Below are 14,850 nucleotides of genomic sequence, written 5' to 3' on the forward strand. Positions count from 1 at the left end.
TCCCTTTTATCACAAAATCTGTCAAACTTTTCCTTTAGCACATCTGGATTTTCTTTCAAAGTTGGAAGGACCTTCCCACTTCAAGATTATAAAAATATTCTTTTAAGTGTATTTCTAATATTTTAATAGATTTTACATTTAAATCCTCAATATAAAATTGATGGTAGGATAAGGTACAAGATAAGGATTTACTTTACTTTTTTTTCAAAGTTAGCATTTATACTTGTCTTTTTGTTATTTATTCCTGTTCTCTATTTTAAAATTTTTATTGGAGGTTTTCACCTTTTCCTTAATGATTTACAAAATTCTCTCATTATCAGTAACAGAGGGTTAATATATGTTCTTAATATTTGTTGTCAGTTTACCTAATGCCTTTCATTTTGGTTACATTATTTTTAAGGTATTTTTTATGTATGGAAGCTACACAATTTTATGTAGCCTAACAATTGTCTTCTTTGGAATTTTATGTTTTCTTCTCCTCCTTTTATTCTTTAAAACCCTCTTCATTACGAGATGTGCTAACCGTACATTTGTACCCAGCCCTTTGTATCTGTTTTTTCTTGAATTAAATCACTGTGTGCTGTAATTTTATGGTTTTTATAATTAAGTATCAAGTCTTTTAGAATTTATTTTCGTGTGAGGCAGAAGCCTAAATTTATTCCCCAATTCAAAGATACTACTGAATAATCCACCCTTTCTACTGGTTTGAAAAGCTACCTTTATCGTATAGGATGTACTCCCTGGTTTCCTAGTCTAAGTGATAATTTTGTCAAGCACTGTACCAATAGCACATTATTTGTGTATTGTAGCTTTAGCGTAGAATTAATATGTGAAATTGTAGGTCCCTAAAGGCCTCAGACAGAAGGGTACTACATCAGAATGACACGGGGAACCTTACAAGTTTGTAATTTTATCTTATTTTCCCTTTGGTTTTTACCTATACCTTTATGGCCTTGATTTTTAACTTCTGTTTCTCTGTTTCATTCAATACAATCCCTACAACGTGTCTAACATCTTTTGTGGAATGGCACGAGGCATAAAGAAACATGCACACAGCCCTGGCTGGTGTGGCTCCGTGGAGTGAGTGCCGGCCTGCAAACCAAGGGGTCGCTGGTTTGGTTCCCAGTCAGGGCACGTGCCTGGGTTGCAGGCTGGGCCCCCACTGGGAGGCACACATGAGGCAACCACACATTGGTGTTTCTCGCTCCGTTCCCCTCTCTAAAAGTAAATAAATACCACTTAAAAAAAAAGAAAGATCCGCATAAAAAAGCAGACGGCACATGACGTGGGACTTCATCCTTGTGCCCCCTGCACTTTTGCACGACAGCAGTGCCACGTGCGTCTCTGCAGTCTCGAGCTCACAAACGCTGCCAGGAAACTTGCGCAGAGAAACTGCTTTCTGATGAGAAGAGAACAAGGGGGCAGGGGCAAAAAAACTCCGGGTCAGCTAACGCATCCACTCAGCAAAACCTGTCTGAAAGGCGAGCTCTGTCTGAGGAGCACCTGTCTCAGAAGGAGCACTTCTTCCGCCCAGCCTGGGTGGTCTGCCCAACCGCCCTCCCTGTAACTTAAGACTCGAATGACTGGAAGCACTTTTTACAACATCAAACACAAAGCCCAGCGTTTAAAACTGTCTTCTCAGAAGACGCTACAATCCTCCTGTCCACTCTGTCAGAACTGCACTGGGACTGGGCTGCAGGAAAGGCTTTCTACCCCGAGGAATGGTGACGCCAGGACTGAGCCTTAGGTCAGGCTTCTCACTGAACATGCTCCCTCTGAAAAACAGAGGTCAGAAAACGCAGCATAAAAGTGGGTATTTTGGTAATAAGACCAGGAACTTATTTACATGTGAAATGACTGTAACAAAATGCAAGTGTGGAGCACCTCAGACAGGCAGACTAGTACCTAAGATGTTATAAAAAAGTCCAAGAGAAAAGCCCCAGGGGGGCTGCATCCTCAGAGGACTGACTCTAACTCAGTTACGTGCACAGTTCCTGCCCTAATGCCGTTTGCAGTCCTTAAGACTTCTCAGGAAACACTTCTGCCCTGAATCCTCCGTCTCACACTGGTGTCAAGACAGCAGATACTTTAAAGCAACTGCCTTGGGAATTAAACACCAGGGCCCCCAACATGTTATAACTGACCAAGCACCTTTAGTTTATTTTACATTATGCATTTAATAAATGGCATACAGTTTATTTGCATTATCATTCTGAAGTTATGCTTTGCCTTTGCAAAGCTTCAAACTAATTTCTATAGATATTACTTAAAAGGTTTTTCTGACATTGAGAGCTGCTAGCTGCAGTGAGAATTCTGATGCCCAAACTGGACCAGTGGTCCCCCAGGGAGGGGCCTGTGGTGCAGGGCTGCCCTGCAGGAGCCTCCGAAAGCCGAGCCTCCTGTGAAAACACTGAAAAGGCTATTCTGTTACACCACTACCCTCAGTGACTTCGGGCAAAGTCCCGACTGATCTGTCCTTTGTGGAGCCCTGGCTGTGAAGCAGAGCTGGCTGTGCACGGGGATGTCTGAGGGGGCAGAACATAGAAGAACGTGCCACTGTGGAGCATATTAACACTTTAATTCACCAGATCTCCCACTATCCAACTTCTTAAGCACTCGTTAGACTAAGCAGAGTAGGAAACCCACCTTTACTTAAAAATAAAATATCTTGCCCTGGCTGGCGTAGCTCAGTGAATTGAGCACGAGCCTGGGAAGCAAAGGGTTGCCAGTTCGATTCTCAGTCAGGGCACATGCCTCGGTTGCAGCCAGGTGCCCAATGGGGGGCATGAGAGGCAACCACACATTGATGTTTCTCTTCCTCTCCCCTTCCCCTCTAAAGATAAATGAATAAAATGTTAAAAAAAATAAAATATCTGATAAGTTCATGATTCAAAATCAGGAAGGAGTAAGGAATTTCTTATCTTTCAACTTTATAGCTCTCTCTCTGTTTTCTTTGATACCAAGAATACAGGTCCTTAAGAGCATCGAGAATGACGGAAGTAAAATTTCCAAAAGTACTCATTTGCTTTATGCTACATTACAACACAAAACAGTTTCTGAGTAACAAAATCATCACCAATCACAATAACTGAAAAGTGTTAAAAATATTTTGGCAAATCCATACCCACTTCTCACCCCCAATGAGGCATCCACACTGCCTCCAGGTGTCGTCACATTATACCAGTCTCCCTCTCAGTCTTCAGTTCTGTGCTATAAACGCATATTGAATGCTCAGCCCCAATCCCTGTGCTGATGTACCTGCAGTCCCTGACGGAAGCGTGCTCTCCACGGGACCCCTTAGGAACGTCATGTGGCAACGACTTCCCCTGAGTTCTTGCGTGCTGATAACCACGTGCCTATTAGGAAGGAAGGTCGCTTCTGCGGGACATTGAACCATCAGCTCCCCAGACTCCCCCGGGCAGGCCCTTTCTAGTCATCTCCTCTCCCAGTGCTGGACAGTCATGTATCTGTTTTCCATTAAAAAGAGACTTTAGTCTTGCCTTTCTTAGAATGGCTTTTTCCACTTAGCATAGTACCATCTGAGGTCCATCCTTTTGATAACTGATTATATTTCGTATCACCTCACACCACATCCTATCACTGCATGGGTACTTTCTATGCTTGTGGACTGCTATTCGTTCGCCAGCTGAAGACTACTAGGGGGTCTCCAGTCTGGGGCAAGTAAGAACAAAGCGGCTGCAAACCAGCACTTCCAGGTTCCGGAGAGAACACAGCTTTTAACTTCTCTGCGGTAACCGGGCGGGACTAGGACTGCAGAGCCGTCTAGTAAGCGTATGCGTAACTTTATGAGGCATCGCCAGACCTTTCCCCAGGGGCTGTACCAGTCTGCACTCCCAGCACTTGCTCTGCAGGCTCTCAGGACCTGGCAGCTTCAGTTTGGCGCTGTAAGCGATGTTAATAGGTATGATGAAGTATCTTACTCTAGTTTTAATTTCTATCTCCTAGCGATGCTGAGATCTCTTCATATGCTTATTCACCATCCGCATCTTCGTTGGTGAAACATCTATTCAAGTCTTTTGCACATTTATTAACTTTTACTCTGTGATGTACCCAGAGCACCCGAACAGTTCCTGGCCCAGGAAGTGAAAAATACGCACTGACTGGCAGAATGAATGGATACAATAGTCTCTTCCTCACCTGAAACAGGTAAAGAAATGACAGTACCCAACTCAGAAAATAGTGGAAATTTTATGAGTTTACATTTTAAAACAAGTTAAATCAGCTCTCACTTGCAAACAGGAAGGACAGTATTCGATCCCTTAGCTCAGCTCCACAGAAAGTAGGACGGCTCCGGAATGTATCACCGGACCCGCGACTGTCGAGTTCCAACACCGCACGGTGGGCCCACAGACTGCTCACAGGAACAGTGTCACCTGGTCAGGTTTACGAACCTACTTGCTGCCACAGGGGACAGAGATTCCCAGTGGAGTCTCATCTGAACAGTGGTCAGTGGGTCTGCTGCACCACACAGATTCTGGATGTGTAATATTGATCAGAAAAAAGTGTAGTGAATAAAAGCAGAGAAAAACAGTATTGGCAAGAAGTTCTACATGCAGTCTTTCACGTATGGAAATAAACCTCTTATTTTCTTGCTAAAATTAGAAGATGTTAAAGAAGCACAATTAGATAAACAACTCTTGGTTAGCAAGAAACTGCTTTCTCAGCAAGAAACCCGTGGACAGAAGAATGACACAGGGGATTGAACAAGGCAAAGATTACTTAGTTTTGACATTTCTGTGACTACAGAGGTGGACTTGGGACAGAATTTGGCTTTGGCAGTGGACAGTGAGACATCTGGGTCGGTGCGTGCTACGTGTGAAGGGGATACTTTCTCCCACCGGCGCTGTGACGGCTGGTGTGAGACCACACTGCCTGGCCCACAGGCCCCTGGATGCGGTGACGCGGCCTGACCAACCCCCTCCCCAGTGGGGGTGTCGGCGATGTGCCCCCTGCACTGCAGTCCTCATCACACTCAGCCTGACAGTCCCAGGTGGCGATCACACTGCACATCACGTTCTATCATGAGACACTTTAATAACGCCAAGACAAATTTTTAAATTAAAGTATTTCCCTCATTATAAGGACCCCTTGGAGAAATCTTTAACCAGGTGAATTATTGCAAGGGTTTTTGTCTAATTGGTGAATCTGTTACAATGCAGAACAGGCAACTGAATTATTCCGCAGAGACACATTCTACCTTCAGATGTGAAATCACATATATGTTAAGTACCAACCTAATTAGACTTCCAGCATTTCCCAAAATTAACCTCCTACTGAAAAGATGTTACATTTCAAAGATTACAATATATTTTAAAATGTAGGGGACACGAAATGAAAACATTAATTTTAAAGTCCAGTGTCACACTGCATTCTGTCTGGTAACAAGACAGCGAGAGCACGTGTTTAGGTCTGGTCTGAAGGAGAATCTGGGGATGAGTTTAAATTCACCACAAAACACGCGGGCTCCGGGGAAGACGCAGGTGGCTCGCCGTGTTCGATGGCAGATTAAAGTCGACACGACTAATTTCTTTACTTTAATCTTATTAGCAGTGCGACAGCTGCCCACTGTAACTATCTCTGTGCCGCCTTGTGAGGCATAAACAAAACGCCGCCATAAGTCAAGTGGGGAAGAGTATTTATCAGTCACTACGGCTAATTAGCTTATAAAGCCGTTTTTTACTTTTACTGTGTAGAAGGATATTCTTCACTTTCCATAAACTTTGATCTGAAAATAGATATTTAGAACTATATTAAGATAGCCCTGCCTGGGAATAAGGAACTGCTGACTAATAATGGGTTCGCCCAGTGCCACTTCACGAACGCACACCGAGGGCCGTGACGCAGCGGTCACACGAGGTGCACACGGCTTCCACTCCGCACCGTCCCCTCCCTGAACTTTCTGTCTCACACGCGGGGAGCTCCAAGTGGTTTGAGACCCGCACAGTGGCACCGCCAGGTGGACGTGACACCCCGGACTGTGGAGGAGACACACCCAGGTGCCAGGGCAGCTGCCCCAACTGTTCCAGCTGGGAAGCGGCGCATGGAAACGAGGCCACCTTTGTCTGACACCAGAGCTGGTGCTACTTCTATTTTACAGAAATGTGTCCCAGAAAAAAAGTGACATACTTTTGGACTTTTTTTTTTACCTGATGACAGAGAGCACTCTGCAGTTAAAGGCCCAGCTACTTGGCTGGGACACAGCCGACAGCGGTCTGGCCTTAGAGTGCTCTTCCTGCGTGTGAGGGACCTCCAACTGCACACTCGGGCCCTTGTGACCAGGCCCACTCACCTCTGTGTTGCACGCAGCACAGAAAGTCAGCTTTCTCTTACTGCTGTTCCTTTGGGGTCCCTTTCTGTAAGCCCTTAGACTGCCCTGCAGTTGATCAGCTCTTCTTGGTTTAGGATTAGAGAACACTGCAGACCGAAGAGATTTCCTCCTCAAGGCTTTTGAGGCTCAATTTGCACTTTGTAAGTGAGGGTGAGCACTCATACTCTCCATCAGGGGTCTGCCCCCTGGTGGGGGGGGCATAGGCTTCTGCTATTCAAGCCTGAACACGCAGTTTTTCTTGTGGTTTCCCATATGGAAACCGGGGCAGAAAGGACTCGTAAGTGTAACATGAAAGACAAACTAAAAAACTATACGTACTTGGGAGGAATTCGTGGAACTGTGTTTGCATTTGTGGCTGGGGCTGCTCCTTGAAGGACGTGTTCAAGGGCTGTCAGTCCACCTGCAACCTGAAATGCGATCTGATCAGCCACATTCTAGAAAAAAAAATACAAACAGAAATTAGCTCAATTTCCCAAGCATAAAATTATAACCAAATGAAATGTGTAGCCACAGTGGGGCACATTCTGCTGGTTCCATTACTCTACAAATTCCTAGGAAGGCTTCCTAGGACTGTAGGTTGAAGTGGCGATCACAGAAGACATGACTGCGGTCCCCCACAAAGCCGAACATGTGAGGGTGAGGCCAACAAGCAGATGGAAACAGCATTTTACACAGAAATTTTTAGCAGCACTTTGAAAAACCAGATCAGTCTGTAATAGTCATTATCACCTAACGAGACAAACGGACTTCCACAAAGAGTTCCTCTCCTAGGGTTTTTCTTTGGAGACATAAGGCAATCTAATACTAACCATTTAAGCAACACCTTTTACTCTTTTACCACGTCAGTTATTTTAGGAAGAGTATTACACCATTTTAGACCTGGACCTCTGGTTATCTCTGTCCATGTTCTGAACTGCTTACAGCTCCTGTGGGAAGAAATTTCCCCAAGTCCATGGCATCCCTCTGACATGCGGAAGGCAAGCATGGTTCTGGGGTGCACTGTATCCAGGTTTAGGCGTGCAGAGTGTCAGTGCATCACACACATGCAAAGTAGGACAGCAACCTCTTACGGGCTGAGTTGGGTCCCCTCCCAAATTCTTATGCTGAAGTCCCAACCCTTAGTCCCTCAGAACTAAGTGCATCTGAGGATAAAGTCTTCAAAGGGGCGATTAACTAAAAACGAGGCTGTTTGGCAGATCCTAATCCAACAGGCCTGGTGTTCTCACAGGGGACAGAGGACACACCAGGGAGGCACGCGCACGGAGATGGTGGCCACTTGTACGCCAAGCAGAGGCTCCAGGAAAGAGCAAAGCTGCTGCCACCTTCGCTTTGGTTGTCCAGCCTCCAGACCTGCGAGAAAATGGGGTCTTGCTGTTTATGGCACCGGGTTTTGACAGGGAGTCCTGGCTGATGAACACACAAACCCTCTACTACGACAGCACCTTGGAATTCTTCCAACAGCACCTATGTTCATCAGGCCTTGAAGTCCCCGCGAAGCACCGAGGTGATCTTGGGAGGAGATGGGAGTTTCAGCCAGACTCTGTCAACCACGTGTGCCTCAGTGCTCTCGTGTTCTCAGGACGGTGCTGGGGGGTCACATGGGGTCTCCGATCTCTGCGTGGCCCGCAGCTGGCGTTCGGGAGCGTCCCAGCCCAGCCATTCAACTCCCCACTTTGTGCGCAACAAAATGTAGTTGGGGCTATAAAATGTTTGTTGTGGATCCTATACAGGAACTCACACTTCCAGGGTTAAAAATTAATAATCTGTTCTATTATTGGAAAAAGTTTCTCGGCTATAAAACTAGCCATCAGAAAAATGAAAAACCTGGATGTGTTCAGCAATTTATTTAAAACCACAATGCTGTTACCATTATTTCTTCTTATGCTGGGACGTCAACATACTACTAGAAAGTAACTCCCGTGTTAGCCTGAAGCAAACACAGAGAAAATAGCACCGATCCCCAGTGTGCAGCCGGATGAGCTGCGGCCCTCGGAGACCCCTGGAACGACTCCCGTAAAGGAAGCTTGGCTTCATGCCCCGCACCACCCACCCCCCTCTTTCCCACAGGGGCTGGCTGCCCCGACTTTGAAAGGCACGGAATCCCTTGGCCCTCCTCTCACGTCTGGGTCACAGTATCGTCTGCAGTGTCTACGCTTCTTGCTCAGTGGATAGGCCCTCGGTCCACCCGTGTGGCTGCCTGCACCAGCGCTTCCTCATCCTCCTTGTCAGTTCGGTCTGCCGCCCACCCCTCCCCAGTGTTCCACTGCTGACTGACGCTTGGGCTGTTTCCACCCGGAAGCTGCAGTCAGTGCTGCTGTGAACACTTCCGAACACGTCTTCAGGCCCCTGTGGTACACCAGGGTTAGGGACATGCTTAAGAGCGGAACGACGGGGCCAGAGAGTGTGCACAGCTGTTGGCTCCGGCCAAGCAGCTCCCCCAAGTCCGGAAGCCACCTGTGTAGATGCTGCCGTGCAGCGACAATGTCAGGCATTCCAGACTCACACCAAAACGTGGTTTCACCAGTATTCTTTTTACCTGCAGTCATTCGAATGGGTGTGTACTAGCATTTTGTTAAGGTTTTTACTGCCTTTTCCTGATAATCAATGGGAATGAACACAATATGATTATTGCCTATTTTTCAAATTGCACTATACTTTCCAGTTAGAAGAAGGGCTGAGATCTTAAGTATACCACTCAATTCCGTGTGATAAACGACGGTCAGAACCCCCCTCTCGTCTCCTGGGAAGCTCTCTCAGACCCCTGCAGCCAGTGCTCCTTCCTGCAGCCAGGGGTCCGATTCATCACACCCCAGGTGGGCGTTTGCTGCAGAGTCTGTGTCTGTAAGCACAGAGAGGGGCAGACGAGGGACACAACAACGGGATGAACCAACGACCAAATTCCTCAGAGCACAGCACCACCCAGAGAGGTGTGGCAGGTGAGCCGAGAGAGGGGCCAGCCCGAGAGCAGGACCAGGAGAAACAGCTCCCGCTGGGCCCCGCTCTCTGCACACGAGGGCGGGGGACCAGGCTCCTCATCCTGCGAGTGCTTCACCTCGGGGCAGAACGGGGAAGTCAAGTGGGCTCGGCGATCAGTTATCCAAACGTTAAACCACGTTCTTAAGCATGTGGCTTTCAAGAGTCTACCCGCACACAAAAAAGGACGTCACTGCACCCAACAATCAGGCAGACCGGCAGCGGAGAGCCTGTCACTTCCTCCTCCTGCCGAGCCCTTCCACAGGCATCTCACGCCGACCCCCTGGTCCTTACCCCTGGTTGCTTGTCTCTGTAGACGCCTGGACTTCTTATGCTCTGTGAGTCTGGAAGCTCCCCAAACACATCGTCGTGTGCTTGTCCCCACTGCTACAAATGACTAGAAAAAAGTCAGTCCACTAAAAATGCTTAACTGTAATTATTCTCTCCATCCACACCGCCATCTCTTCAGCATGTAACGTTCAAATGCTCCCTCTCGGCCATGTAAGACCCCAACAGCTGCGTTTCCACGAAGCCCTTCCTGATCCTCTCACCCCCAGTCAGCGGCTCTGCATCTCACCGTGTGTGCTCCGGACCCACCTGTGTCGGCGCACCGCACGGGCGCACTACACCAGCGACACCTTGCTCGACGAGTGGAACCACCTCCCTGGAAAGACGAGCTTTCCTTTCGCTCTTTACCCCCTTTCCAAATACTCCACATTCAGGCATGTGAAACGGGAACTCCCATAAAGAGCTTTATCATTCTCCTCTGAGTGAGGAAAAAACACCTCCAATGACAAAATGTGTGGCTTCACGCCTGGACCTGGACCTGGCAGAACACCCTCCCTGCAGCTCTGCCCTCCTGTGCCCTCCACCCAGGTGAGACTGACAACTGGCAAACAGGGTCAGCAGCCCCATCCCAATAACCCAGCTCAGCTGAAGGCCAGCACAGGACGACAGCTTCCGTGTGAATTACACGGCCTGGGAAGCCATTCAGTTATTAACCGGAGTAACCGTTATTACCTCTCCCAGCCCAAAGGGAGGCAGCCGTTAATCTTTGGCAGCCTGCAAAGGCTGGTGGCCTTTGTACTTGACTTCCCTGCAGACAGCAATTATTGTCTCTGTGATCAGGGAGGAAGGCCTTCCGAGCCTTTTAGGCAGAGGTGGCAGATGGGGAAACCGTTTGTGTGTTCATTAGCAGGAGAGGCAAGATCTGTTCTGAGCATCTGGCGGTACCTTAAGACCTGTTTAGAGATAATACAAGTAGGTTTTAGCGAGTTCATAAACTCAGAACCTGGTCCCCTAATTTACAGAGATGAGATGATCCAAGAGTGCATTTTGGTTACGGCTTGGTTTTCCCATGTGGAGAACTGTCCTGACACTCACAGGACAAGCGCACAAATCTACTACCTCCACGGGCTGTTAGCTTCAGAGCAGCAAGCACAAAAGGCTGAGTTCCTTGTCCTGTTGCAGGGCTTTCCCCTTCTGGGCCGGCTGCCGACTGTCAGATCCCAGGGAAATGTGGGCTCAGCCTGTAAGCCGTAGATACTCACGCTGGAAAGGACTCAGGTTGTGGGATGAAGACTGTGGCGAGAAAACTGCAAATCTGTGGGAATGTGGTGCCCAAAAGACTAAAAAGCAACTCCCCCCACCCCTGCCCCATTTGCAGGCAAAGGTAAGAAGGTCACTGGGGCTGAGGGAGGCCAGTCAGGCATCTCAAGAGGACAGGACAACCCCTTTGTGATGCTAATCGGAACAGGGCCCTTGCAAGGCGCTCCTCCAGGGACCTGCCCTGTGCCCTCTGGACCTGTTTGGACCGGGAGGAGGTGGGGGAGGGGGCAGTGCTGCAGGACAAGAGACCCGAGTGCTCCGTTTTCTCTCCTTTCGCCCTTCTGCAACAGAGACCCATGAGTGTGCGGGGTTTGCTCCTGCAACGTGGCAGAAACCACGGCAAAGTCACGTCCATCTCCCCTACCCTCGGGCTCCTTGGAGCTGCGTGGTGGCAGGCCAGGCCCAGCGCTGGGGCAGAGGCTGAGGCTGAGATGAGACAGAGACAGAGAGACAGACACAGAGGCAGAGCTGCAGGAGGCAGAAGGAGCGCACCTGGAGCTGCATGTGCGCTGGGGGGGGGGGGGGGCCTGCGACAGTTCCTCAGGGCACCACCACGGCTGTAACAAGGACGTTTCCATCAAAGTACAAGACAAAAAACCCACCCAGGAGGTTCCTGGACTCCTTTGTCCGTCCCCTTCCCCCTTGCAGGCTGCCTGTGGGGCGAGGGCAGGCCTGAGGGGTCCCACACAGCAACTCCCTTTCCCCACTCATTCCTATATCCTAAGTGTCCTGCAGATTTTAAAGTTGGGAAGCAAAAAACCTCGGGGGGACCGTGAGACCCCGTGGAATCCACTTTGGGCAAGTTGGTGCTGTGGCCGCAGGCCAGTACCATGGACAGACGCCCTTGGGTCCAGTGGCTCCCAGGGCAGGACCTTCCAGCTCAGAGGCTCTTCCCGCCATAAACGACAACAGGGCTCCTGCCCCACGGCTCCCTCGCCATCACCACGCTCCTAGTTCTTGACTGATTTCTCTATTAGCTGATTACTAACCACTGTATTGGTTACCCATTTACATTTACAAAGTAGACTGTGTGAGTACTCCGACAGCTGGGGTTTTGTTTACACACAGGGTGGAGCAAAAATGAGGTATTCAATAAACAGTTGCTGAGTCAAAGAACGGAAATACAGTCTATTTTCTGGGGGTTCTAACATCAGAAATTCTCTTAAAAGGAGAGAAAACCCATAAATGCACAAAAGGACGGAAAGGCTTGGAAATGCCCGTACGCCATGGAACGTCAAGGCCTTAGTCTTTGGCTCCCTGAAGGGGACAGGCCGGTGGAGGAGGACAGAGACCTGAAGGCCACGTGCCGAACTGTCAAGGAAAGTAGCGACCCAGAGGAGGACGGGGGAGTGTGATTTTATGGAGAAGAAACTTAAGGAGGAAGCAGGAACCTAAACTTTACTGTTCCTCAAAGTGCCATCCTGGAGGGTTGAGTGGTATTCAAGGGGCTGGCCATGTGGCCGCCCCGGGCTGCTGGTGGCTACAAGCCCTGAGGACAGCCCGAGGGGGGCTCGTCGTCCCACCAGAGAAAAGAGAACCAGTCTGCGGGGACTCCGTTTCAGGCTTGTGTTTCTCAGGTGGTGAGTGGCAGCGCTGGGGACCGAGTCCGGGTGTGTCTGCCTGAAGCCGCGACACACCTGCACACAGAACGCTCTGGGGAAATCCCATGTGTGCTACAGAAACACACTCGACGTTGGGCACACTTGTCACTAAACATCCCAGTTCTGTCAAAGCTTAGACTCGATACCAAGTGAAACATTTACAGAAAGTCTCATTTTGAAGTCATCTCGGATGTGCTGGAGTCCCTGCAGGCCTTCATGCAACTTCCCCTGAAGTTAACATCTTACACGACCACGACACATTTAACCAGACTGAGAAGTCACACTAACGCAAAACTACCACCCAAACTACAGCCTGTCCTTGGACTTCCCCAGTTTCCCCGATGTCCTTTCTCAGGTCCCGGACGGGCTCTGGACACTGCCCTGGGTGCAGCTCGATAACTGTTCTGAAGACAAGGTGAAGTAACTGTCAGCAACAGAGGGAGGGTCCCGAGCTCTGACGTTAGCAGTCACTAGCAACCAAAAGAAAAAGAAAAATTCTCGAAATAACCCAGACTCAGAGAACGTACGAGAGTTAACTAGATTCTGTGGGGCTGAAACATGAGGAGCGTGTCAGGAAGCTGGGAGGCCCGAGCCCGCAGCAGCAGGGGTGGGCCAGGTGAGTGAGACTGCAGGTGGCCCGAGGGGGTCCCCCGCCACATCTCCGGTCCCTCCGGCCTCCAGGACTTGCTCAGCAAGCCTTTCAGAACTCCCTCCTCCCTGAATGTCAGCGACCTCTGCAGGCTGTGCTTCCAACTCCAGCAGAGACACCGCTTCCAAGTCTGCAGAGGACACGCCGCTGCACAGGATCCCAGGGCTCCTGCTGGACGGGAGGGAGCCCCCTCCGCCTGCCTCTCACAGTGCCAACGGGAAAACACCTTCTGAAACCATCTTAGCGTCTTCATACCTAACCTCGGTGAATGGAACAGTGGTTCAAATCGAGCATGTGTGTATACAGGACTGAAAGTCAGAGAGATTTTACTGCATTTGTCATTAAGTAGCCATCACTGTTCAATGCTATCAACTCCACAGACAAGATAAAGAAGTAAAACACAGAGGGGAGGGGAGGAAGAAACGAAAGATGTATTGCTTTTTCTAGGAAAGGCAATTTTTCTTCCACTGGATGTCATATATTGATTGCCATGTATTCAGAACAAAAAGCCTACTTTTCTTTCTCCTTAATTTGAACTTGAGAGGACTCCTGCGGCATCACCGTATCAGAGCCTCTGTTCTCGAAAGGACCTGCCTGCGCTGGTTTGATGCTTCTTCTCTGAACAGCCGCAGGAGTGACACCACAGGCCACAGCGCGGAGTGCGGGACAGTGTGAACACACGGCAGTTCTCAGAGGAGACCGGAATTAGTCACGACTTCCCTGCGCTCCCATGCCCACAATTCCCAAGCCCAGCCAGCACCCAGACTCTCAGAGGCAGTGCACGTTTGAGCTCCGTACGCCACTAGCTACCCGCACACATGGGTCTCCCTCCCTCCTCAGAGTGTGCATTTCACTCAGTGCACCAGGTTCTGACAAGTCGCCTTCTCTAATCTGCCAAAAAAGAGTCACTAGGTGGGCCTGTGCATGGCACTGCCAGCCAGTGGATTTGAGTTACGTTTCTGTTTGTTTGTTTAAGAATACAACTTGAGCCCCTGCTGGTATGGCTCAGTGGATTGACCACCGGCCTGCTGAACCAAAGGGTGGCCAGTTTGATGCCCAGTCAGGGCACATGCCTGGGTTGCGGGCCAGGTCCCCAGTAGGGGGCACACGAGAGGCAACCACACACTGATGTTTCTTTCCCTCTCTCCCTCCCTTCCCTTCTCTCTAAAAATAAATAAATAAATCTAAAAAAAATAATAATACAGCTTGATAGGAAGAATGAGGGTGATTTCAAGGTTAACTGGCAGGTCAAAACTGTGAAGTCAAAATTTCCTATACGAGGTTAAACACCATAATGTTGGTTTGAATATACTTACACGAAGATGTGAGTGTAAAAGAGATAAAATTATTTATACAAGTTGCAGAGTAAAAATTATTTTATGTTCCTAGTATCTAGAATAGTGCCTAGCACTGAGTAGGTACTTTTGTTGGATTAATACATGCATGTTTCTGTCCCAATAAAAACACCTGCAAGCCCTGGCTGGCGTAGCTCAGTGGATTGAGTGCAGGCTGGTGAACCACACAATCGTGGTTTGACTCCCAGTCAGGACTCATGCCTGGGTTGCAGGCCAGTTCCCAGCAGAGGACACATGAGAGCCAACCATACATTGATATTTCTCTCCCTCCCTCCTTCCCTTCCCCTCTAAAGATAAATCAATAAATTCTTTTTT

General features: G+C 48.9%; 1 protein-coding gene across 4 annotated transcripts in view; it reads right to left on the bottom strand.

The window, feature by feature from the left end:
* The window catches only part of SCAPER (S-phase cyclin A associated protein in the ER), a 147,010-nt gene that overhangs the window by 53,186 nt on the left and 78,974 nt on the right, over positions 1–14,850 (bottom strand). For all 4 annotated transcript variants that reach the window (XM_037155898.2, XM_037155896.2, XM_037155897.2 and 1 more), the window contains one exon: positions 6,668–6,783. In XM_037155898.2, the coding sequence (XP_037011793.2) occupies positions 6,668–6,783 (116 nt within the window). The remainder of the gene's footprint in view (positions 1–6,667; positions 6,784–14,850) is intronic.

The sequence above is a fragment of the Artibeus jamaicensis genome, unplaced genomic scaffold, assembly GCF_021234435.1.
Source record: "Artibeus jamaicensis isolate MK-2021 breed Jamaican fruit bat unplaced genomic scaffold, CSHL_Jam_final scaffold_612, whole genome shotgun sequence".
Lineage (NCBI taxonomy): Eukaryota > Metazoa > Chordata > Mammalia > Chiroptera > Phyllostomidae > Artibeus > Artibeus jamaicensis.